The sequence below is a fragment of the Aaosphaeria arxii genome, assembly GCF_010015735.1.
Source record: "Aaosphaeria arxii CBS 175.79 unplaced genomic scaffold BU24scaffold_8, whole genome shotgun sequence".
Taxonomy (NCBI): domain Eukaryota; kingdom Fungi; phylum Ascomycota; class Dothideomycetes; order Pleosporales; genus Aaosphaeria; species Aaosphaeria arxii.
In genome coordinates this window covers 1,384,449-1,408,338 of record NW_022983481.1, presented here as the reverse complement: position 1 = coordinate 1,408,338, position 23,890 = coordinate 1,384,449, and the positions used below count along the sequence as shown (strand labels likewise).

General features: G+C 51.5%; 8 protein-coding genes across 8 annotated transcripts; 4 read left to right on the top strand and 4 right to left on the bottom strand.

Annotated features, from left to right (window-relative positions):
* The first annotated feature begins 313 nt into the window (after positions 1 to 313).
* BU24DRAFT_426157 (alpha/beta-hydrolase) lies at positions 314 to 2,270 on the top strand. The gene is made up of 6 exons (XM_033528901.1): positions 314 to 729; positions 862 to 924; positions 1,042 to 1,075; positions 1,142 to 1,491; positions 1,668 to 1,891; positions 2,245 to 2,270. Exons 1-5 carry the CDS (start codon positions 642 to 644, stop codon positions 1,889 to 1,891), a joined length of 759 nt encoding a protein of 252 aa, XP_033380635.1. The 5' UTR covers positions 314 to 641; the 3' UTR covers positions 2,245 to 2,270.
* On the bottom strand, positions 1,930 to 2,465 carry BU24DRAFT_274309 (uncharacterized protein). The gene has a single exon (XM_033522620.1). It carries the CDS (start codon positions 2,319 to 2,321, stop codon positions 1,968 to 1,970), a length of 354 nt encoding a protein of 117 aa, XP_033380634.1. The 5' UTR covers positions 2,322 to 2,465; the 3' UTR covers positions 1,930 to 1,967.
* A 363-nt stretch (positions 2,466 to 2,828) lies between these two features.
* Positions 2,829 to 7,300, bottom strand: BU24DRAFT_397311 (ABC transporter-like protein). The gene is made up of 4 exons (XM_033525343.1): positions 5,388 to 7,300; positions 5,224 to 5,337; positions 3,353 to 5,171; positions 2,829 to 3,296 (listed from the first exon to the last, which is right to left on the bottom strand). The coding sequence occupies exons 1-4, from the start codon at positions 7,119 to 7,121 to the stop codon at positions 2,914 to 2,916; spliced, it is 4,050 nt and encodes a 1,349-aa protein (XP_033380633.1). The 5' UTR covers positions 7,122 to 7,300; the 3' UTR covers positions 2,829 to 2,913.
* A 180-nt stretch (positions 7,301 to 7,480) lies between these two features.
* BU24DRAFT_453720 (uncharacterized protein) lies at positions 7,481 to 8,422 on the top strand. Its single transcript, XM_033531282.1, has 3 exons — positions 7,481 to 7,774; positions 7,898 to 8,187; positions 8,281 to 8,422. The coding sequence occupies exons 1-3, from the start codon at positions 7,708 to 7,710 to the stop codon at positions 8,401 to 8,403; spliced, it is 480 nt and encodes a 159-aa protein (XP_033380632.1). The 5' UTR covers positions 7,481 to 7,707; the 3' UTR covers positions 8,404 to 8,422.
* Positions 8,423 to 12,424: 4,002 nt separating this feature from the next.
* On the bottom strand, positions 12,425 to 14,047 carry BU24DRAFT_353594 (uncharacterized protein; the record flags this gene model as incomplete). Its single annotated transcript, XM_033523785.1, has 1 exon — positions 12,425 to 14,047. One exon carries the CDS (start codon positions 14,045 to 14,047, stop codon positions 12,425 to 12,427), a length of 1,623 nt encoding a protein of 540 aa, XP_033380631.1.
* Positions 14,048 to 15,298: 1,251 nt separating this feature from the next.
* On the top strand, positions 15,299 to 15,902 carry BU24DRAFT_274131 (uncharacterized protein). The gene has a single exon (XM_033522619.1). The coding sequence runs from the start codon at positions 15,437 to 15,439 to the stop codon at positions 15,836 to 15,838; it is 402 nt and encodes a 133-aa protein (XP_033380630.1). The 5' UTR covers positions 15,299 to 15,436; the 3' UTR covers positions 15,839 to 15,902.
* Positions 15,903 to 17,773: 1,871 nt separating this feature from the next.
* BU24DRAFT_426149 (uncharacterized protein) lies at positions 17,774 to 21,076 on the top strand (the record flags this gene model as incomplete). The annotated part of the gene is made up of 2 exons (XM_033528900.1): positions 17,774 to 18,188; positions 18,319 to 21,076. Exons 1-2 carry the CDS (start codon positions 18,043 to 18,045, stop codon positions 21,074 to 21,076), a joined length of 2,904 nt encoding a protein of 967 aa, XP_033380629.1. The 5' UTR covers positions 17,774 to 18,042.
* A 561-nt stretch (positions 21,077 to 21,637) lies between these two features.
* On the bottom strand, positions 21,638 to 22,843 carry BU24DRAFT_465844 (uncharacterized protein; the record flags this gene model as incomplete). Its single annotated transcript, XM_033532312.1, has 1 exon — positions 21,638 to 22,843. One exon carries the CDS (start codon positions 22,841 to 22,843, stop codon positions 21,638 to 21,640), a length of 1,206 nt encoding a protein of 401 aa, XP_033380628.1.
* Between the last annotated feature and the right edge of the window lie 1,047 nt (positions 22,844 to 23,890).

Sequence of the window (23,890 nt, the reverse complement as noted above, 5' to 3'; positions counted from 1 at the left end):
AGTACTAGCGGACTGGCTCCCCAACTTCAAATTAGCTTCCGCCAGGTATAGATTGAGCTAGTTATAGGCCCCCATCCTTCCCATCAGCGATTCGCATGTCATGCAGCATCCATTAAGCTGGCACGACAGGGTAAACCAACCCGTTCGTCGTCATGCCCAGGGGAGGGGTCTCAGCTCTACTGATCATTAACCTCAATCTACTGTAGGTCAGATCTTACTATGTTACCCCTCTGTGGGGGCCAACCAGACCTACAGGAATAAAGCTTCTTTTTTTCCCGCCAGGCAGACGTCAAACGCACACCGTACACGATAGCTCTAGCTCGGTAGAAGCGAACTGTGCTGTACCCGTTCGTATTGAACGTATTCTGCAGTGTTGTACATGGGATCCCCAGTAACTAATGACTCGGAAATTCTTATCATTGCTTTACTTTATTAGTCTTTTCCATGGTCCCCACTCAAACGTCACTCGCAGAACCCCGCCCGACTATCAGTGCCAGCTAATTACCTTGTGAAATAAAGCTCTCGGCTACCTCGTGAAGCTCTACAGCGACTAATATAAAAGATCCTTTACAGCTCGGTTCTGCATTATACCACCTCCAAACCTTCTCCCCTCGATCTAATACAATCTTGTTAATTCAATCATGGCTTCATATCCTCCCGGCAAATGCTGCGGCGTCGGCGTAAAGCATGAAGGCACCGCAGAAGGAGAGGTGAAAACTCTCGGGGGAGGTTCGTCTTCAACCTTTCCCCCCCATTCTATTCAATCCAATACAATTACCTCTAACCCACCAACCTTGAGGAAACCTTCTGTCGAAAACATGAATTGAACGCGACAATTGAACTAACAACATGGATAACCAGTACGAACATACCTCACCTACCCCAAGGACAAATCCACCCACAACGCCATCCTCATCCTCACCGGTACGTCTCACACACACTCCCTCCTCTCCTCAGAAGCTCTTCAGTAGCCAAATACCTCCGCCCAATCCCATGAGCACCCCAATCACACAAGAACATTCTACTAACCGACTACCTCAGATGTAATGGGCATGGACTCCATAAACGTCCAACTGTACGTCTGCTCACTCACCCAACCACCCACCCACCCCTATACACCCTCTCTCACACACACGAACAGGATAGCAGACCAATTCGCCGCCAACGGCTACTTCACCGCGATCCCGGACCTCTTCAACGGCAATGTGGTGCCCATGAACCCGCCGGCCGACTTCGACATCATGAAGTGGCTCGGCACCGAGATGCCGCACGTCCCCGCCGTGGACCCGATCGTTGAGGCCGTCATCAAAGACTTGCGAGGCAACTATGGCGTGAAGAGGCTCGGGAGCGCCGGGTACTGTTTTGGGGCCAAGTATGTTTGTAGGTGGTTGAAGGGGGGGAAGTTGGATGTTGGGTATGTGGCGCATCCGAGCTTCGTGAATGCGGAGGAGTTGGAGGGGATTGAGGGGCCGTTGAGTATTGCTGCTGCTGGTATGTGTGACTATTTCTATCAGGGGGAAATCTTGAATCCATTTTCCTGCTACACTTCCCTCGCGCTGAAGTAGATGTCCATCTTGCCCCCAAACAAACCACAAAAAAGCGGAACAATACGTGGATATCAGTGCAAACCACCAAGGCTAACGATAACACTTTTCAACCCCCAACAGAAACCGACTCAATCTTCCCAGCCGAAAAACGCCACGAGTCCGAGAAGATCCTCGAGAAGCACACCGTCCCCTACCAGATCAACCTCTTCTCCGACGTCGAGCACGGTTTCGCCGTCCGGTGCGACCTCAGCAAGAAGAGGCAGAAGTTCGCAAAGGAGCAGGCTTTCTGCCAGGCAGTCTCCTGGTTCGACGAGTATCTCCAGGACGATGGTGCCGCCGCGTAAGTAAGTCTTCTAGTTGAATTCCTCAACTTCCCAAACTCAAACACGCGGCGAAACTCGGCGACAGTGGTCTACGCGACTAGCACGTCGTTCTCCTCGGCCTCTTCCCCTTGTATCCTCCACCGTTGTACTCATCCTCGTACTTTCCCATCTTTCCAAATTTCTCCTGTAGCGTAGGAAACACCGTCAAATCTACCCCCCTCCTCACTCCCATCCTTCCCCTCGAACCCCCTGCAGCACCCATCTCCCAAATCAAACACACCAAGCACCCAGCCAAGTAAACGAGATATCCCGCCGCCCAGAGGAGATAGACCGTGATGAGGAACTCGAGGGCATCCGTTAACGTCTCGGTGTAGGTCGTCGGTGAAGTTGTAGGGCGGACGGGGAGTGGTGGGAGTGGGACCGGGTTGGAGCGGGTGTGGGGGATGTACATGATTGATCCGTGTCTTTGGCGTGTTTTGAAGGACTAGTTTGTGGATGGAGAATTTGACTTGAGTTTATTCGTTCAAGGAGCGGATGAAAAGAATTGTATATGAATGGGATCCTTCAACTACTCGAGCACTGTGTGTTGCGAGCTCAACACCCAGGAATCTGCTGTGATGTGCGAAAAGAAATGAAACGAAATTCTCGAAACAAGCAAGCCATATATATCGTACCAATGTACGTCGTTCTTGCATTTCGAGTGATTGTTGGTAGGTGTTACTTCGGTGCTCTTTTTGGGAGGGAAAAGTGGTGGGGTTTACTTGCCGTTCCGTTGGAAAGTGAGGATGAGGCTGTTTGGGTTGTGAGGGTAAGAGTGATGTGACGGTGAAGGTTAGAGTAGAGAGATGGTGGGATGGAATTATTGCTCTGCTTTCTTCTGGCCAGAGAGTGGTTTCACGATATTGTGATGTTTAGAAATATAATCATTGTAGGTGGAATGACGAACGATATATTGGCTCTTGTCACAAATGCTCTATTCAAAGTCCCAACACATGTAATGGTAAGAAAATTTAGAATCTTTTGCTATTGAATCATAGGAAATACTACACAGTCTCCGCCGCGGAAACATTCGACAGCGGCCGTTCCTTCTTCGCCCTACCCCCAAATCCCAATCTCCTCCAGGTCCGTCCGATCCACCGCTCCTTAACCGCCTTCAGGATGATCCAAGCCAACAGTCTATACACAATACAGCAGATACCCAGCCCCATGAGATTCCTCTCTGGGTTTTTGTTCAATTTGTATAAGTTGAGGACTTCCTCGCCGGTGGAGATCGGGCATTGGCCGTTGGGTAGACGCTGCCAATCGGTGCAGGTGAAGTTCTGGTCGCGGAGGGTGTAGGGCGCCATGTTGCCGATTGCGTATTTGATAGGTGAGAGGTGGTTGAATGCTTGGAGGAAGGAGGGGATGGAGAGGGAAATTACGCCTCCTGTTTGTTTTGGTCAGTAAGTGCAGGACAGACAATTGAGAGTGAGAATGACTTACCCATGATTTGAGCCACGGAGAGAAATACGCTCATGCAGTTTACGGAGAAACCGGTATGAGTGAATAAGGTATTGAATGCAATACCCAGAGACTCTCCGCAGCTGACAATGCAGAAAGCATTGAAGACGATGATGAAGAACATTTCTGCCGTGCGGTCCAATCCACAGGCGAGAACAGTCAAAATGGAGAAGATGATGCCGCTTACTATCTCGAAGGGGACTTCAAGGACGGTGTAGGTCAAGAAGAAGGCCTCGACTCCATACACTCTGTCTTGGTAGTCGCGGTAGAATACTTCACGCTCCCCCGGGTAGACCGCGATGTTGTTGAGCATACCAACGAAATATAATGGAGCAATCTCGACAAGGAAACCCAGTCGATTCTGAATCGCAAAGTAGTCGTTCTTGAGTGGTGCAAAGAAAAGTGCAAGTACTATTCCGAGCCCAGCGACTTGGCCGATTCTCGCTGCTAAAAGATCTGGTTGCCGGAAGAAATTCTTCGTTGCGCGACGAAGAAGAATGGAAAATGCAGGCCCGAAAGAGGCAGGCGAACGAGCTAGTGCACCGAGATCATCGGCTGTAGTCGATAAGTTGCGCGATGGGGTATCGTTCTTTGGAGATGTCCAGGCTGAGATGAGCTCCTGTACTTTCGCGCGGCTTGCCTCTTCTCTTGAGGAATGTTGAAGATCGACGGTTATCAAATCAAGGGCAAAATCTGCAGGATTGACATGTCGGTCACAGTTGTATCCGTGTTCAGAGAAATAGGGAAGCATATCGTTTGCAGGTCCTGAGAATACCGGGTGGCCTCCTCTAGCCAGGAGTAGAATATTACCGAAATGGGCGAACAAATCTGATCGAGGTTGATGAATGGTCACGATCAGGGTTCGTCCTTCGTTGGCGAGACCACGGAGTACGTCCATGATTGACAAAGCGGTAAAGGCATCCAGGCCGGAGAGCGGTTCGTCTAGAAGAAGGATACGCGGCTCAGTAAGAATCTGGACAGCGATTGTCACACGTCTCTTTTCACCGCCACTGATACCCTTAATCATGTCGTTGCCAATCAAGTTGTCGGCACAATCTTTCAGACCCATCTTCAGGAGTACTTCTTCCGCACGCTGCATCTTTTGTGCCTTTGTCATATGCTTTGGCAATCGGAGACCCGCAGCATATCGTAATGTCTCGCGGACAGTTAAGGAGGCAAGTAATGCATCATCGTCTTGCGTTACGAACGAGCAGATAGCATGGATGACATCCTCTGAAGGCGAGAATCCATTAAATGTCATGCCTCCATAAGTCTTGTACCTGGTCGAAAAGTCATCGCGAAGTCGACCGGCCATACTGTTCAGTAGTGATGTTTTGCCTGATCCAGAGGGCCCCATGATAACATTAAGAGTACCCGGCTGGAAATCAGCGGTCAGGGGTTTCAAGATGGACTTCGTAGTTCTAGTTCGTAGAGAACGCTTCTCGATATCGAGACCATAGCTGTCAAGTCGAATCGAAATCGTTCGAAGTTCATCCACGGATTGAGCAGTCATGCTCTCCTTGCCAGCAGATTCGTCAATATCGGATGGCCTCGCCCGCGCCATGGTTATCTCGGCTCGCCAAAATTTGAGCAAGATGCCGGCACCGAGATAAAAAGCGATAGTGAATCCAAGCAGGGCAAGAATGGGGCGCCATACCCAATCTCCAGGGAAACCTAAGGAGTCAAGGATGAATTGGCCAGTATACTCTTTGCAAGCAGGGTTCGATGGGCCTCCTTCAAGTGGGCAGTCATAGAAGTGGCCAGTAAATTCATTTGCAACCAGGGCGCCAAACGCATAAAACTTATAGATATATTAGCGAATACTCAGCACGAAATATACACATGGCACTTACGACATAGGCAATCCACTTTGTCCACCGAACATAGATTGGAATTGTGTTTGACTGAATAAAGTAACCGCAAGCCATGGATTGAAGAGTATATGCTAGGTTGGCTACAAGACTTGCCTAGCAAAGAGTTAGATATTAGATATCGGAGTAAGGTCAAGCAGACTTACCCCAGCAAAATGCCTTGAGACAGCAACACACATAGTAGCGAAGCAGACAGCAATGTACTGTTCAAGCAGTATGACCGAGAAGAAAGTCATGAACTCGACCCCATCGGTGCGGAAGCCAGTCATGAAGTAGAAGATAAGTGAGAAGACCAGGGGCACGGGCAAATCCTCAATGAACAGCCTTGCCAGTCTTCTGGAAACGAGGAATGCCGGAATGCTGACGACACCTTGTCTGGATTCTTCGTCAAACACCTGGATGTCTGTTGTGAGTCGATAGGTCTCGTAGAGGAGTATTAGATAACCCTGGAGCGCAGCAGCAGTATACAAAGCTCCTTGTCTTGAACGGATGCCCGAAAGAGAACCGTCCACTTGGTAGAAAATCCAACCTGTAATAATAGCCATGCCAATCGCCTCAACGAGACTACCAAACATACCCATCGGGTCGCGGATGGTAACAACCATCGTACGAGCCGTCAACACTCGAGTTTGCTGAAGGATGGAGGTGTGTTTCAAGCGAGGCGTATTGGTTCCTCCGGTGATGGTGGTGGGGCTCTGTTTCTCGGATGCAAGATGCGTTTTGGATGAATGTTCCCTCCATGCGCTCTTGATTTGGTCCACGCGAGCCTGTGCTGCCGTCTCAGCTTCGGTACTGCGATTATCTACTGACACAATGTCGATGATGAACTCTGCAGGATTGACAAACGGAGGCAGCTCATAGCCGAGCCCAGCAAAGTAAGGTAGACAATCCTTTGCGCTCCCCGCATATGCTGGAGAGCCCTTGGTGAGTAGAACAATGTTATCGAAGAGACTCCAGATTTCCGAGCGCGGCTGATGTATGGTCACTATGATAGTTCTTCCTTTGCGAGCAAGGCTCTGCAATGTTTTCACAACCTGGAAGGCACTGGTGCTGTCGAGTCCTGTAGTGGGTTCGTCGAGCCATAGGAGACTAGGATTCGAGAGCAATTGGACGCCAAAACTTGTCCTCCTCTTTTCTCCGCCACTACAGCCCTTGTGCGCGTGGTCGCCGATGCGGGTGTCGGCAGCCTCTTTGAGACTCAATTCCATGATGACTTCCTCCACGAGCCGCTTCCTCTCCTCCTTGCTGACCGAGGACGGAAGCCTCAGATCAGCAGCATATGTCAACGTTTCTCGCACAGTAAGAGTTGGGATGAGTATGTCTTGCTGTATGACATATGCACTACGAATTCCAGACGCATCTTCACTACCGTTGAAAAGCGTCTGTCCCGAAGTAGAGAGGCGATTACCATGCATGCGCCCGCTCATTTGGTTAAGCAATGAGGTCTTTCCGCTACCGCTTCCACCTATGATGGCCGTGAGCGATCCGCTCTCCATTGTGGCGGATACATCGTCCAGGATTTTCTTGACATGGTTCTTCGGTGGCGCATCTGTAGCCGAGTTTTTGGATTTTGTGAAGATCCTCTGGAGTACGCCAGGTGATTCATCAACAGAGACTGAGAGACTACGGAGTTGCACAGTTACAGGTTCGACTTCATGCAACGATATGGCATTTTCGACTTGTGATGCAGCAGTCCTAACTCGGTGGACGGATTCAGCTGTACTGGTAGCAGCTGGTGGGGAAGACTCTGTTTGTGCAACGTTCAACGGCGGCTGTGGGGCAGTTGCAGTAGCGATATCCATATCATGTGCATTCGTAGGGTTTCCCTCCTCGTGCGCCCTCTCCGCCGCCACGGCATCTTTTTCAGGAACGGCAGCCATCTTCACTCATCACCGGCGTTCATCGCAGACTGTAGTAAGGGAGGTGGGAGGCGAACAAAGCAGCATTCTCGACAGTAGATTTGAGGGAAGAGGAGAAGTTTGCGCGCGCGCGTAGGTAATAGTGTACGGAGTTGGACCGCTCACTCACGTTCGTTGTCACGGTTCAACGTTGAACTAGGTAATAGTTAAGCACACGAGCTGCGAGCAGCGCAGGACGGGCGGGCTAGAAGGTCGCGTAGGTGTAAGCGAGGTGGGTGGTCGGACGGATACTGATCATCCCGACATTAGTCCAACTCCCTTCGCTTTGGGCCCGCATCGTAACATTGGACGTATCCTCTACGAAGTATCATCAATGTATCCTCCTGTGGTCTCTCAGGTTGAACGAAATGCTCGTCCAACATTATGGTTTTCAAAGGGGAAGAATGGAATACTAGTACATGTGTAAGTCCATCAGCCACTCATCCAGCCACAAGATCGACCTCATGGCTGCAATATCTCAACGGTTAATCATTCTCGCAACGGTTAGATACAGAGCGCATCATGCATTATTGGCCCCCGAAAAGCGAGAAAAACGCCTCCAAGACCCATGGCCATGGGTGTCTGGTCTCGGGCCATCTTCCAAGAGACGACGCCTAACCGAGCTTCTTCTATTTGTATGTAATGTATAAGTGCTGCAACATCGCTAAGTGGTCGCATCGCTTACGATCGAACAATAGGGATGCTGTCAGCGTGGCTTCGTGAGTAGTTATCGTCGCGTCTGGCTTTACTCTTTTCAGTCACCACTGCATCTCAACTGCTGGATTGTCTCACAGTGCTCCTTACATCGGGTTTGTTGCCCTCAAGGCCCAGTGCAGCTCTAGCAGAGTGGTTCTCGACTGCGCATCACTGCTGCCAATGTCCATCTGTCACATTGTTATGCCGTGCCTACATTTCATCGATCCATTGCTGTAGGCAAAACCATCTCCAAGCCTCGCGTCGCCTCGAACCCGTTCCACCCTCGACCAACCCGTCTTCGGACAACCGAGGCTCGAAAACAAAGCACGGCCATTGGGCTTTGGACAAGCGAGTGAGTGCATGGATGGTTCACGATCCCCGTGCGTCCTGGACTTCTCTCCGAGATCGTACCTATGCTCCAGGGTGTGAAACATATACACAGTAGGTATGCCGTGTACGGAGCATTCGCATCGAGTATCCTGTCCATCGGGCCCCTTCACTTTGCTCCTTTGCCAATGCGAAAGGGGACTCGGACGAAGTCAGGGATAAGTGGATATTTCTGGTCTAGTAGGTACTTCATAGAGAGAACATGACCTCTCCCCTGTGCGTAGAACATCGATATCAGCTACTCTTATAAGAGTAGTTGCTGAGACTTGGGGAGCAGCTCAAGGTGATATATCAGGTTAGGCATGTGATCGCCGCCGCACTTAGGGCATATTTAGAAGAAACCTCTAAGCTACGAGCGAGTACCTACAGACGTCTGTTATAACCTACCTAGGTACTCAATATATGTATACTGCGAGTAATAATACCCCCTGATAACGCTCGCGTATCCTGCCCAAATGAGGCGACTGTTTAATTTTACCTTCTCATTTGACTTCCTTTCGGTATTCTTGCCATGTTGAAGATGAAATAGTACCTTCATGTGTTGTTGTTCGTTGCCATTGATCCATCTATCAAATATCAAGAAACCCACCGTATACAACCTCGTTCCCCGTATCTACGCACCGTCCATCAACTCCTCCCACTCATCCCACGCATAAACGAGTACCGTACCCAAACCAAACCAAGAGATCGCCGCAGTCCCTCTTTTACCCAGCCGAGCGAGAGCCAGCGCGTCAAAACATACACTACTGTACACTGCTGCTGCTCCCAAGTCTCAATAACAACCGCCTACGCGCCCTTCAAAAGTACAAGAAAAGAGCAAGAACCTTAAAAAGAGGATCCTCGTATACAGTATGTACCTGACAAGCTCCCCGGGTTGAATGCTCGATCGACTCGATGCGGTAATTATTGACGATCGATGATACTTGACAACCGGGCCGGTGGTTCGAATGAAATGGGGCTCACGTGCATGTATGCGTGTGAATCTTGAGAGCTAGGCTGGGCAGGTAGGCGGTAGGGTAAGGTAATGTGATTTGAACGAGGCAGTTGCTTGCTTACACATAACTGGGCGGTTGATCGATTGAGGCTGATTGCGCGGTGCTCTGGGTGGTAGCAACCAGAAGATGCGAAGGGAGTCTGTTTGGCATTGTGACCGGCTTTGCGGGCGGCTTTTTCCTATCTGCGAAGTTGATAGAAGGTAAACTAGGTAGGCTATTTGTGTGAGGATTTCTGAGGTCGAGACCGTCGAGTAAGGCTGATGGGTTTACCTATGCACGAATAGTGTCAACCCATTCGTAGGTCCAGGTCGATCATTGCGCCATGTGTTACGGACGAACTTGATTGATTGCACTTCGTTCTAGGACTAGAGAGCACCACGGGATCCTACGAATGCGCACCAAAGAGATATCACAAGGACACATCCCTTTGTCTATATCATCACTATATTCGCTACATTATTGATGAACATTAGCTACCGATGCCGAGGCCTGCAATCAAAAAAATCTCACATGTGCATCCATATGAACAAGGCGACTTTGCCTCCCCGTCCCATAAAAAGAGCTGACTAGATTATGTATCAGTCGTCAGCTTTGGTGCAAATGAAACCGACCGTTCAACTCTGTGGCTGTTCTCCCATTTCCATAGGGCTGATCAATATGTCGGTATATGGCGTGTCCCCCTCGCTCCACCCACCCCACGCGTTGCTTGAACGGTGTGAACATTGCGCCCTTGTGTATCCAACAGTAACGCAACAGGACCGTTTTGCTGCCCTCGTGGCCAAGCTTTTAGCCTGCTTACATCGGTGAACGAAGAGTAGGTGTGCCACAGTGTTCGCCTTGCCCGCCGTACCATTTCCAGACACTTAGTTACTGGGAATGGATTTGCTGCATAGAACGTTCGCTGTGGCCGGCGGGTTTGTGCGCGCGCGCGTTTCCTTTTTGCTCTGGTGCTGCTGCTGCTGATGATGCAGGGACGAAATACCGTAGCGGTGTCTCCTTGGAGTTTTGTCTGCTTGATCGGTGGGTCACCGATCGCCATCTCTCTCTTGTCATCCCAGTCATGGTGTTCCTTCGTAGTTTAGCCAATATTGGTATGTAGTAGGGAGCTGTTCTGGCCTAGCCACTCACTACCACCGCTGTTGACCATCGCAGCCATTAATCCGATTCTAACCTCTCCCCGGCTATTGCAGGGTCATTCATTCTCATCGACGAACGGGGAACGAGTGCAATGGGAGAAGAAGCTGGAAATAAAGGAGAATCGTGCTACGAGCGGTGTGTAGGAGGATAGAGGAGCCCTTGACCACCATAGTTTCCTGAAATGGCATCTTACATAGCCGGGTCCTGCGCTTCCTTGTAGTTCAATGAATCGTATCACGCAGAGGGGCGGACTTGAGACTTCCTTTCAGAAAATAAGGACAATGGTAAGAACGTGGATCCGAATGATGATTTACGACGCAGCATGCACGCACGTTCCTGTATTCCGTTCTTTTTTCTAATCAAGACGTCATGGTGGTCCTTGGGCGAGGGCAGATGCGTGCTGTTGACGGGAATAATGGACCTATAGTAGACCATGTAATAATCCGCACTCGCATGCTGCGATATATGCCTGACCCAGTCTTAGGACGGACAGGAACCTTTGCAATGGTACCTACTCATCCCACTCGCCCAAAGCACTGAGGCAATTTTGCGTGGGGTGACTTTCCCCAATATCCAGTTCACCCGCAGCCTTCCGTCGTGTGTTGGGAATGGCTTGATGATGATGATGTTGGAGGCGAAAGAACTGTGCCCGTGGTGCAGGTTGAAGGAACCAAGAGGAAGTGGTGGAAAGTAAGACCGCATATCATCACCAAGCAACCCCAGATTACCCGCAAGCGAACCTCCACACTATCTCTCTCTCTGAAGCCCACGCCCCTTCGGGCAAAGACGAGAGAGAAAAAGGGAGCGCCATGGAGAAGTCCAAGGCGAAAGCCTGCGCTGTTGTAAATCAATGCCCGTTGAACTCTCCCATGTAGTTGTGGGAAAATGAGCCAAACCCCCACGGACTTGCCGAATCCAGTGGCCGATACTTCCAAAGTACTGGAATGATGTTCAAGTAGGCCATATATTTTTACTTAGCCTACACCCTGTTCGCTGTACTGTATGGATGTACTGCACGTTCGGAGACAGGGCACGACATGGATGGTTCCTGAGAACGGACGTGCTGGCGCTCTGCGATTCTTCTCCACATACTATGTAGCAAGCTGCCCACGGATGCAATGCATGTTGCTATCCGCCGGCTAAATGCTAGCCAACGTGCGAACCCTTCGTGCGTGCGTTATGTAGTCCGCCGTTCTGTGGGTGATGCCTGACGCGGCCACCCGTAGCCCAGACGTTCTGAATGAGTCGCGAGTGTTCGCCAGATTCGGAGAACGCACAGTCGCTATCTTTCGAGTCTGGTGTGAGCTACTGTAATAACCCGCATTTAAGACAGCAACGTGTTGACGGCATGGGGCAGTTCGCGCGACGCCCGATGGCTTCATGGTCGGAGGCGTATGTATTGTGAGCAATATTGTCTCCGTGCTTTGGCGCGAAAGAATAATGCAGACCAAGAAATTTGTGGATTTGGTTGAGGCTTGAAAGTTGGCGGTCGCGAAGGAAGCAGCATCATCAAGGAGCAGCGCAGCCACAGAGAGTGAGGGTGAGAGGAGAAAGGCTTGTTCGCATTATTGTTCGATAGGAAGTGCATACATACGCATTCGACATGTGCTGTGAAACAACTATAGCCTCCTCATGAAGTAGCCACGGGGCTGCTTCTAACAAATTGTACACTCGCGCCTCATCATGCTATCCAAGTGTGCCGGCATCAAGCAACCAAACAGAAAACTTCAAATCAGCGTTAGTCTTTCCGAATTCGAAAGATTTGCATAAAAAATAGCCCAAAGTCATCAGCAATGAAACCCATTAAGGAGAAAGTAATCCAAGAAATGCAGCAAACGAAAAAGAAGGAGGCATTTTCGCATCAAGTCGCAGACCTCCGTCTCCAAGGAGAACAACTTGCCTACCCAATGCATCCCAGGGGAAATATATGAAATCAAGAAAGTGTGCGACGCCTGCACAGGAAGCGAGTGCCAAACCGCCACGAAATGCTCCCGACTCCTTTTACCACGTGATGCAAAACCAGTATAGAAACTCCGACGCAATCGAGAATATAGAAGGCCGCCATGCTTTCTATGTCGCAAGGAAATCCCACCCATTCGCATGAATGATCTTCTCCCAATCCCACGAATCGGGGTCTCTAGCATCCATCAATGCCCAGATCCGGTCAACCACCTCCTTTGCATAGGTAATATTTCCTAGACCAGTACAAGCCATCAGCCCACTGAAGGCTCTGTTGATCTCGACGCGCTGGTCTTCTTCGAATGCGGCGCAGCCTATTAGGAAAAGTGGAAGCAAGACGTTGCTCTGTATCCAGCCCTCGGCTGGTAGTTCTTTGATGTAACGAATGCCGTCGTCTACGGCACTTTTGATAAAGGGATGCGGCTTTGAATCCTTGGTCGTCCGATAAAGATATACCCACGTTGCCTGCCGATACAACATTGATATTGTATAGCGTGGGGTGCCGGGAGTCTGCGGGCAGACCCAACTCCTCAGACCCGAGTCGATCGCATGCGCAGCCAGGAGCGCCTCATAGTCCATGATCGGTTCCAGTCCTTCGTCGACCCGTGATCGCATTCTCCGTCGCAAATTGCTAATTTTTGAGATAAAGCCGAACAGGCCGTCGGACACTCCGATGAGTGCAGCAGTTGAAGGGTTGACTTGGAACGGGAGATTGAAGTCGTCCATCATGGGCACCTCGGCGTCGTCTAGCGAAGTGACCTGACTTGCTATCCAGTGGTAGTAGAAAAACTCGTCGAACAAGCTCTGGAACTCCGGATTCTTGGACTTTTGGGTCATTGCGATTTTCTTGGCAGCAATCATGTGCATACGATACTCGCCGGATGTATTGCCGTCTGTTATTGAATGTAGAAGATGTAGCAAGATCTGAGCAACATTGGAGTCTTCGTAGATAATCCCACCTGTTTCACCAGCCTTGTGTCGTTCGAGATCCTGGTTAAGTAAATGTAGAGCCTGTCCTCGATGATGAGCCATCCGGTCTTCGTACTCTTGAGATTTGTTGATAGAACACAGGTGCGAAGCGGAGAGGCATAACACAGAATGCATCAGCCCCTCATGTCGCAAAGCCATGGGCAGTAGGATTTTGGTGAAAGGGTTAGTCGATTGGTCCTCATGTAGACTAAGAACACAACTTGCTCGGCTCACGAAATGCTGGAGGAGCAATCGGTCAATATCGTTCTCCACTCCTTCCATGAGAGGTGGCAGTTCGAACTTGACGTCGGTGCTACCCCTTCGCGCTTCTGCTGCCCTTTCTTTACCACTTTTCCATATCTCAACGGGCTTGTAACCCTCGCAATGTATGTTGTTTTTCTGGCATGACAGGCAGAAGGGCTTCGTCTCATCACACTTCTTTTTTCGTTTGCGGCATGTTGTGCATCCGGTCTTCGAGCGAGCTTTAGTTGCTTTCGATGTTGTTGGAGACCGAGGCGGATATAGTCGTGGTCGCCCTCGGCCGCGTCTAATCCGAACTGGCTCTGTGGGCGAAATCGGTGGCTCTTCCGCGAACGATTCTACTTTGACTTCGGACAGCAATAGTTCACGTTCCTCTGTCTTGGGAACCACTTCATCCGATCCGTCAGTAGAGCCTGTGCGCGATTTCGAGTATGTACCGGAGACGGATGTGACATTAGATTCCAAGGTGGGAGTGTTCATTGGAGAGTCGCTACAAGACGACATAGACGGTTGTGGCGATGAGCTGATGCTCAAGCGAGCTTGTGCTCCTGCTTGGGAACGCCCGTAGGGTACCGTGGTAGTAGACATTCGGCCTGGGCTGTGGCTTCTCGTGTGGTTAACAAAGGCGGGAATTGGGCATTGGTAGCCGATGCTGTGCTTTGCGATAACAGTTCAAGTCCGATCGCTGAAGCTGCCAACGTCTACCCAAGATGTCGAAGGGTCGGACGGACTAAAGCGCGCGACCAAATGTAAGAAACAGGCAGCGATAATTATACCGTGACGAGTGTAACTAACATATGGATGTGTCGATAAGAGAAACAAACTCGTGAACTGGTCGACGTTGGCAAGAAAGGAGGAAAGAGTAGGAGGATCCAAACAGTTCGACTCTGATGCCTCGAGCGATCGCACGGCAACGTTGCGAAGAGCGGGGGCAGGAGGCTTTAGCGAATTGCGGGCGCGGTGCAACCGGCCAATCGTATCAGGGGTGGAAGAGACGGCAAGTGTATCGTACAACGATGCTCCTGCAAGTTGCCTGCCGTGACCGCAGAGCTGAGGGAGAAGTCGAGTGAAAGAAGATCGCAGGCTTGCAGGCAGGGGGACAACCTGGCGTTGGTTGTAAGCGGTAGGTGATGAGAGGGGCCACTGAACTTGTGCAGAAATCGAGAGGCGTGAGAGGACGATCTACTGAGCAAGCGGGGAGGGATTACGGCTTTAACGACTGGGAAGCACAATTAGAGTGCCGGGGCAGGGTTGCAAAAGGGGACCACCCCCAGGGCTTTTCTAGCTGGCCCACGTCGCACAGCAAGGCAAGAGACGAAGAGAAATACGGAGTAGTAGGTGGAATAGAACGGGGTCAATAAGAGTGGCGGCCCTGTTGCTGTCGGGAAGATGTCCTACTCTGTCTTCAAACACACGTCTGAAGCGAGCAACTAGGTGGTCCCAGAAATAGTCCCAAAGTGCTGGGCCCGTTGCTTCTCTTATAAGAGAGAGGCCAGTGCAATGCGAGCCACACTCTACACATTGCAATTACAGTGCTGTGGAGGTTGACATGTGCATGGGCCGGCGTGGGCAACACTTGGAACGGCCACCATTTCCCATGCCATGACTTCGTGAACATGCCTACTCCGTGCAGGTTACGCTATACGCCAGTGCGAAAAGCGCCTTGCTCGTGAGCACTAGGCGGGTTCAGATCTCCTCTTCCACGGTTGTAGGTATATACCGTTGGTTGCACGGCAGGAGTGCAGACGTGCGTTCCTTGACGTTGTCCTCCTTTCCCAAACTCTCTCCACATGTCTGCTTTTTTTTTTGGCTCAAGTCCTGCGACCGTGAAATGGACGTAAATTACTTCTTTCAACGACGACCTGCACGTTGACAGACACCGCAGGAGCTCCTATGCAGTGTTGCCATTTTCGATTAGCTTGTTGCTCCCTCGCCAAGGGCGAATTTAAGCAGCGTTCGATCGCTACTGATAGGTGTCGGCAACCCATACACTATCCAAACGACGGCCGGGCGCGAGTATTGCTAGTTAGTAAGTGTAGCTTTAGTGAATACGCGGTCCGTCCTAGCCTATGGATTTGGCCAGCTAGTTGTAAATCAGCCCCACAGATTGCGGCAGGTGGTGCTACCAATGTCTGCATCTCCCTCCTCTTCTTGTATCACTATTCGCTAGCAGCCGTATGGTGCTTAGTGGAAAAATTCGTGACTAGTCTCGCATTATTTGTCTTGAAGAAACCAGTTTCATCCTCCAAAGACTACCGTAGTATGAGTGTAGATGACGAAGCTAGGAATTCGTAGGCCAACCCTTCTCCAGTTCGACGCTCACAGACAGAAGCAAGGACCATTGCGTGCCGCTTGTGCTCCGATAGATCCTAGGGACTGCACGGATCATGTGTGCTGGGCCCTGCAAGACGGCCAAACTTTGTTCAGCAGATGCAGGCAACGTGCAATCCCCGCATGGCTTGAGGAATTGTATCCCCGCGAATCCATAAGCAAAAGCAATATGAGGCCTGGTCAGTGAGATTGAGGTAAGAGCTGATACACAACGTCATGCGCCTTGCTCCTTTAGATAGAGCCTCTGACAATTTTCTGAAGCCGAGCATGTATAGTCCGTATGTTCTGAGAAACTGTTTGAATGCTACTGATCGTCCACTATTACCTGCGTGCTCCATGTCGTTATCTTGGTACGCGCGGAGCGGGACGCATTCGACCCTTGATAAAGCACGCTCCGGAGGACGGCTCTTGAATGGTTTCCGCTGGCGTTGGACTGAGGGTCCATAGAACTCTAGCTTCGGACGCTTCCGGCATGGACGAATTCTAAATAATCGCTTTGACATCCGCGATTGTGCAATTGCATATATCCCAACTACCAGGGGACTGTCTTATCACCTTGGACGGAGATGCTGGATAACGATCTTGATCATCTGCAGCATGCAAATTGAAAGAAGAGACCAGAGCAAAATCCCTGGGAGCAAGTTTCTCGGCACGACACCGGCGATATCACCCTGTCGTTGACCAATTTAGCGCAACGCACTCTTTGGCGACTGGATTCGTCACGATCCCTCGCAGCAACCGTGGGCTTTACCTTCTCTATGTGTCGCTCACGGGAGAATGGTCCGAGCAAGATACGCCATCGAACACTTGATCCTGGTAGATTCGGCTGGCGACAGCACTATGCAGATCATGGGACGTTGATGTGGTTCAAATAGAACAGAAGCCTCCAAGAACCCAAATCCTCCAGTACAATTCAGCAGCAACGGAGAAGTGGGAATCGAGGCGTAGACTATCGTTGACTGGTGGTGGGTACCAGTTTGCTAGATCGTTCTATCTCGATCAATGAGGTTAGCATGCAATAAGCAGCACGTCCATCGACTCAATATGGACGGGCATCCGCCTGCCATGGGATTGAATTGTTGATGAAACTATTGTGGCTTTCAGAGTAGCAACACTAAATGCATGATGAATCATGAAAAGTTGAGCTTTCGTTTCTGGTTTTTATTCATCGCCCCTGTAGAACGTAAACAGCGGCATCGAAGAGATGACCTACATTAGTTTGAGAACATTGCGTAGAGTGTGAGCGGCGCAGGTAGCCGGCACAATGGTGTGGAGAACAGATGAAGGGTAAATGTGTGACGTGCATGACTAGCGGCGTGGGCGAAGGGGCGGGGTCAGCTTGGAAGGGCCATTGGCTCTCCGGACTCTGTCCATACGAGGTCTTCGCACGCCTTGCTGCAGTATGCAAAAGAGGCTTGCTGGTGTTTGCTGGTTATGCTGGTGGTGGTGCTGGCGGTGCTGGTGCTACTGTGCTCCACGCATTGCTTCACCACAGTTGCTCCAGATAAGGTCCACAACGGAATCAGTTCCACTCAATACGGGGTATCTTCACCTAAATCCGACGCTGGTGGGGTGAATTCTAAAGTGGCTGCATGCTCTCAACGAACAAACAACCAATACCTGCGCAGCACATTTCTCGATGTGCCTGGACGGGCGGCGTAGACTTCATTCCAGCGCAGTGGAAGTGATCGGCAGTGCAACACGCTGGCGCATTCTGTTTGCTCTCGTTCTGCATCGAGATGCACGTCGTTCACATCTAGCCAATTTGGGTAATCCGAAGTGCATATGGAGGAGAGGAGCCACCAATTTTGCTGTCACGTGCCCGGGCGTCGAAGATGAAGGGATATGAATATATTAATCCCAGGATGAGCGTTGTTACCGAGTATGTTATGCTGGTGGTCATGATACAGGTATTGTACTTACAGGTAAAGGGAAGTAGTTGACCGGTCCGACGATATTCCGGTCGGCGGTATCTTAGTCATCATTTACCGTGTCGAGGTCAACCTCAAGTGGAGATAACTTGCTTTGTTACACCTCACTACGCCATCACGCAAACTTACGAGTAGGAGAGGACATGCATTGACGACAACGGACGCGCGTGCCTAATATCATGCGCCTTCCGTGTGATTGGATTTCTTCGCGACACTACACCATTGAACGAAGACATCATGTTCAACTTCACTCCCCTGCTGGGCGCGCAGTCGACATCACCCGCGTCGCAGTCTCTCTTGGAGTTTGACGGTGGTATCAAGATTCTGATCGACGTTGGCTGGGATGAGAGCTTTGATACGGAAAAGCTTAGAGAGATTGAGAAGTATGTAATATAGTCTCACGTAGAGGGGGTATTGGTTCTCCGTGCAGTGCTTTCAGTGCCTCGAATCGACCCTGAAGATGCTTTGTTGATACATTGAATAATGCCAGATACTAATCGATACTGTGAATAGGCATATTCCAACCTTGTCATTTGTTCTCCTCACGCATGCGACTACTGCTCATCTTGGAGCCTACGTACACTGCTGCAAACACTTTCCACTGTTCACACGCGTACCTGTCTATGCGACAATACCCGTCGTGTCCCTCGGCCGTACGCTCCTCCAGGATCTATATTCCTCTACACCGCTAGCATCCTCGATTATACCAACGGAAGCTCTTACGGAATCTGCCTATTCTTTCCCGTCGCTCAAAGATGGCAACAACCCCAATCTGTTGCTTCAGTCTCCGACGCCGGACGAAATCGCACATTTCTTTGGCCTGATCAACCCCCTCAAATACTCTCAACCTCACCAGCCTCTGCCCTCGCCATTCTCGCCTCCTCTGAGTGGCCTCACGATCACAGCTTACAGCGCAGGACATACTCTTGGTGGCACAATATGGCACATCCAACATGGCATGGAATCGGTCGTTTATGCAATCGACTGGAATCAAGCCAAGGAGCGCGTGCTTTCAGGTGCCGCATGGCTCGCTGGTACCGGGGGATCAGAAGTTATTGAACAACTGCGCCGCCCTACGGCACTGATTTGCAGCACAAAAGGGTCAGGCCAGGTTTCGGGACAGCGCATGAAGCGAGACGATGATCTTGTTTCTATGATAAAGGACACGATCCAGAAGGGCGGATCGGTTCTCATTCCTACAGACTCTAGTGCTAGGGTTCTTGAATTGGCCTATCTGCTTGAAGAGACCTGGACTCGCGAGATCGACGCAGACGGGAACTTGAAGGGGGTCCCAATATATCTCGCCAGCAGGACAGGTGGTGCCACGATGAGATATGTCAGAAGTATGTTAGAGTGGATGGAAGAGGGGATTGTGAAAGAATTCGAGATCGCCAGCGGCGCACAAGAGGCACAGGATCAGAAACGCGGACGGGGACAGCAATCAGGAGGCGCCAAAGGAGAGGACGACAAAACCACAAGAACTCCTTTCGACTTCAGACATATCAAACTACTCGAACGGAAATCCAGGGTGGCTCGGATGCTGAGCGATTCGGGACCCCGGGTGATACTAGCAAGCGACACATCGCTTGAATGGGGATTTTCGAAGGATGCGATCCGGAGCCTCGCATCGGACGAACGTAACCTCATCGTTCTGACCGAGAAGGTTGGCGAAACGTCTTCACAACACAAGGGTCTCGGCAAATATCTCTGGGACTTGTGGAAGGAGAAGACCGCACAAGAGCAAACGTCGACATCTATTATAGATGCAGCGGGCCACCAGGCAACTCTGCAAACTACCAGAGCAGCACCTTTGGAGGGCAACGAACTCAATCTCTACCAACAGTATCTCGCTCGACAACGTCAACTTCAAAACACGATGCAAGGAGACGCCGGCACTGCCATGGAAACTTCAGCGGACGTCGTAGACGATCAGTCATCATCGACATCAACGACCTCCGAGGACTCGGACATTGAGCACCAAGGAAAGGCCTTGAATACGGCAACCACTCTACAACACGCCAGGCACAAGCTTGGTCTTAGCGATGCTGAACTTGGCATCAACGTGCTCATTCGTCGGAAAAACGTATTCGACTACGAAGTGCAAGGCAAGAGGGGTCGCGAAAAGATGTTCCCCTACGTGGCGAAGCGACGACGTGCGGACGATTTCGGCGACCTCATTCGGCCAGAAGACTACGTCCGCGCAGATGAAGAAGACCAGGCCGGGGCAACCACTCTGCGTGACGGATCGAAGAAGGAGAATGCCGTCGGGCAGAAGAGGAAGTGGGACGACCTAGCGGTGCGATCAGTGGCTGCGGGACGCCGCATGCCGAATGGCGCAACAAGAGGTACGAAGAACGATTCCGGCAACCGCATGGATACAGACGACGCCGAGGAATCAGAGAGCGAGCCAGAGGATGAAGCGGACAAGATTACGGGACCTTCCAAGGCCATCATCAGCACGGAAACGATCAGCCTCAACTGCCGCATAGCCTTTGTCGATTTCTCCGGCCTGCACGACCGACGAACGATCCAGATGTTGGTGCCACTCATCAAACCACGAAAACTGATCCTCGTCGCGGGAGAACAGGCAGAGACGGACGACCTAGCAGAGGAATGCAGAAGAGTACTCAACGCCGGCTCCTCAGAAGGCGGCGTCATCGACGTCTTCACCCCCGCGGTCGGCATAATGGTCGACGCCAGCGTCGACACCAACGCCTGGACCGTCAAACTGAGCCGCAACATGGTCAAGCGACTACAATGGCAGAAAGTCCGCGGCCTAGGCGTCGTCGCCATCACCGGTCGCCTCGAAGCCGCCGCACCCCTCGCCCCCAGCACCACCGCCGACAACAACGACGACTCCAACGACGGCGGCGGCACCTCCAAGAAGAAACCCAAACTCGACTCCGCCCTTCCCACCGCCAGCCCCAACGGCACCACCGCCGCCGCAGCAGACACGACCCCGATCCTCGACGTCGTGCCCGCCAACATCTCGACCGCCGTCCGCTCCGTCGCACAACCCTTCCACGTCGGCGACCTCCGCCTCGCCGACCTCCGCAAGCTCATGCAGAGCTCCGGCATGACGGCCGAGTTCCGCGGCGAGGGCACCCTCGTCATCAACGGCACCGTCGCCGTCAGGAAGACGGGCACCGGCAAGATCGAGGTCGATGGCGGGTCGTATAGCTTCGCGGACCCGAGGAACGCGGACACGGGGACGTTTTTCAGGGTCAAGCGGAAGATTTATGAGGGATTGGCTGTCGTGGCTGGGGGGTGAGTGAGTGGGAGGGGAGGGGAGGGGAGTGTAGCGGCAATGTCAAGACCCATATATGTATTACGTGGACTTTGTTTTATCATACTTTACCCCTTTTCAACGAGTAGGGGGGGTTTCTTTGCCGTATCTTTGCACAGGCGGATGTAGATATATACCATACCATACCAAACCATACCAACTACCTCTTTAACTCCCTCAATGGTGCCAATAACAACGAACGATGTGAGAATCTTTGATTTCGCCAGTAGTCATCTATGAATCCATGAATAGAAATTACAATTCGAAAGTCTTTATCGTGTCCCCATGTTCGTCTATCAAAAGCGTAGCGTAGCAATCCCGCATGGACATACATGAGGTACACCCAATACGCGGTAAAATGCACCACCAAGGTCCCAGCCCTATCTATACGCCATTAAATATCCCCACCTCCAAGGTGAATAAATCGAAAGGAAATCCTTCTTTCTTTCTCTGATTCTCTCCTTCGTCTCTCTCTCACTCTCTCATTCTCTCATTCGTCTCACCCTCTCATCCACAACCCCTCTACAACACCTCCCACTCTCCGCTTTAAAATACTCCACCACCGCCGATGTACATCTCAGCAGCCCTGTCGTACGCCCGCTGCAAACATGCCTCGCTTTCCTTCGCTCGTATCGCGCGGAGGGTCGAGAGGCGGGGGGATTCTTTTCTCCGTAGCCGGCGGTGTGTCTGGGGCGCTCGTGGTTTCACTATCTCCGGGACTAGGCCTGTGACTGGTTCTGGTTCGAGTTCCGTTGCGAGTTCCGCTGGGACGAATTCCGGTGGGGGTTGAGGGAGGGAGAGCAGGGTTGGAGAGTGTTGGACGGGTTCCGCTGGGGGTTGTTGGACGGGAGAAGAGGGAGGGAGAGGGAGGCACAGCAAGCTTGCGTCGGCTGGGAATTGCAGCTGTGGCAGGGCCAGAGGTATTGGTTTCGTAGATGTTGGGAAGCACGTGCGGTGCGGTGACGCGGGCGGGGTTGACGCGGGCGTCGATGGTGTTGAGTGTACTGATGATGAGGACGAGGACATGCCGCCGCATGAGGAGGAGGCGGAGGATGCGGAGGAGGAGGAGATGGCGATGTCGTCGTCGGCCCAGCGTAGTGGTGGTGGTGGGGTCAGCGGTGGGAGGGTGTGCAGGGTGGTGCCGTGAAGTTTCATCTCGCGTTCTAGGGCGACGCTCAGGGCGGAGAGGGAGAGGGGGGAGGATTGTGGGAAGAGGGGTGGGGTTGAGAAGGTGAATGAGGATGCGGAGGAGGATGAGGTTGAGGGGGGGATGGAGGAGTGGAGGAGGAGGGATGGAGGAGGGAGGGTTGGTAGGGGTTTTTGGGTGTCGAGGTTTGGCGTTGGGTTTGGGTGAGGGTTCTTCTTCGTCAGTTTGCCTTTTCGTGATGGTGGTGGTGTTGGCGTGAAGATGGATATGGGGATGGATATCGATGGTGCTGGTGTCGACATAGATATCGATGGCGCTGGTGTCGACGTCGACGTCGACGTCGACGTCAACGTCGATGCTGCAGGCGACGACGAAGTGTGTTTCGGCGCCGGCCTCTTCTTCCTGAGTTTCAGGGGCTTGGGCACCAATTGGTGGTCATCCGGGGGCGCGAGTATCGTCGTGGGCGTCATTCTCAGCGGTGCTGGGAGTGACAGTCGTCTCGAGCGAGTGGTGATGGTGCTGCCGCAGCTGCTGTGGAGGTTTCGATCCGGATTGCGCATTGGCAGCGGTGGTGTGGGGACTGGGGTTGGGGTTCTGTTTTCCATGATGCTCGTTTCTTTTGGTCTCCCCAGCTTCGGATGATTGTGATAATATATCTCTTTCTGTTTGTTCTCGTTTCTCTTCTTCTCTTCTCGAGATGGTCGAGGTGTGAAGGGCGGTTGTAGGTGTGCAATGCCTCTTCTTCAATTGCGTAGTAGTCGTTGTAGTTTTGGTCTTCAACCTGTTTCTCGAAATTCCAAGTCGTCACTTTCGTCTCCACACGAAAACAGTCAAAAAAACCGGTTTACGCTTCAAAGTCAAATCGTAGTCGTAGTCGTAGTCGTAAGTTACTTTCGTCGGTAGTCTCCCTTAGCATATCATCCAATCATTCCCATTCGTCAATCAATTCCTCACAATTAGTATTTGCAACTCAGCAAGCAAAGTAAAAAAAACGACGAAGAGGAAAAGACAATCATTCAAAAACTCAAACGACAGTCAATTAACAATTCCAAAAAAATCGCTAAAGGGTTCTGCAGAAGAAGGGTGGGTGGAGGAAATGGTTAATAGTCGAACTAGTATTATTGATTTTCCTGGTTTTTCTGGCGTGGTTGGGTGGATGATACGAGGGGCTGGTCGCTGGTCGCTGGTCGCTGGTCGCTGGTCGCTGGTCGCTGGTTTCCGGTTGGGGGTTGGGTTGGGGTGGGTTTCTATTATTATATTCCTGCTTTTCCACCACCACCCACCCACCCACCCACCACCGTCAGTCACCCTCGGCGAAACTATCTACTATTGAAGACATCGAGACTAAGCAACCATGATCGAGTCGGTCTCCTGTTTTTCCCCTCTATCAACTCATCAATCAAGTCATTCAAATGAAGTAGTTAAAAGGGAAACCCCGAGCGTGACAATGAGTCTCTTTTCCACTCGCGTGGTGTGGTGTGAGGTGCTGCGGCAATGCCAGGACTGGGATGGCTGGACATTGGTCGCTAGCGGGGCTGGGGGGGCACAGCGATGGGGATGGGGTGTTCGAGAACAGAGAGAAGGACCACCCCACTGTGCATTTTGGGAAGTATTGGTTATGGATTGGGATGTGATCAGCAAATTGGTTTGAG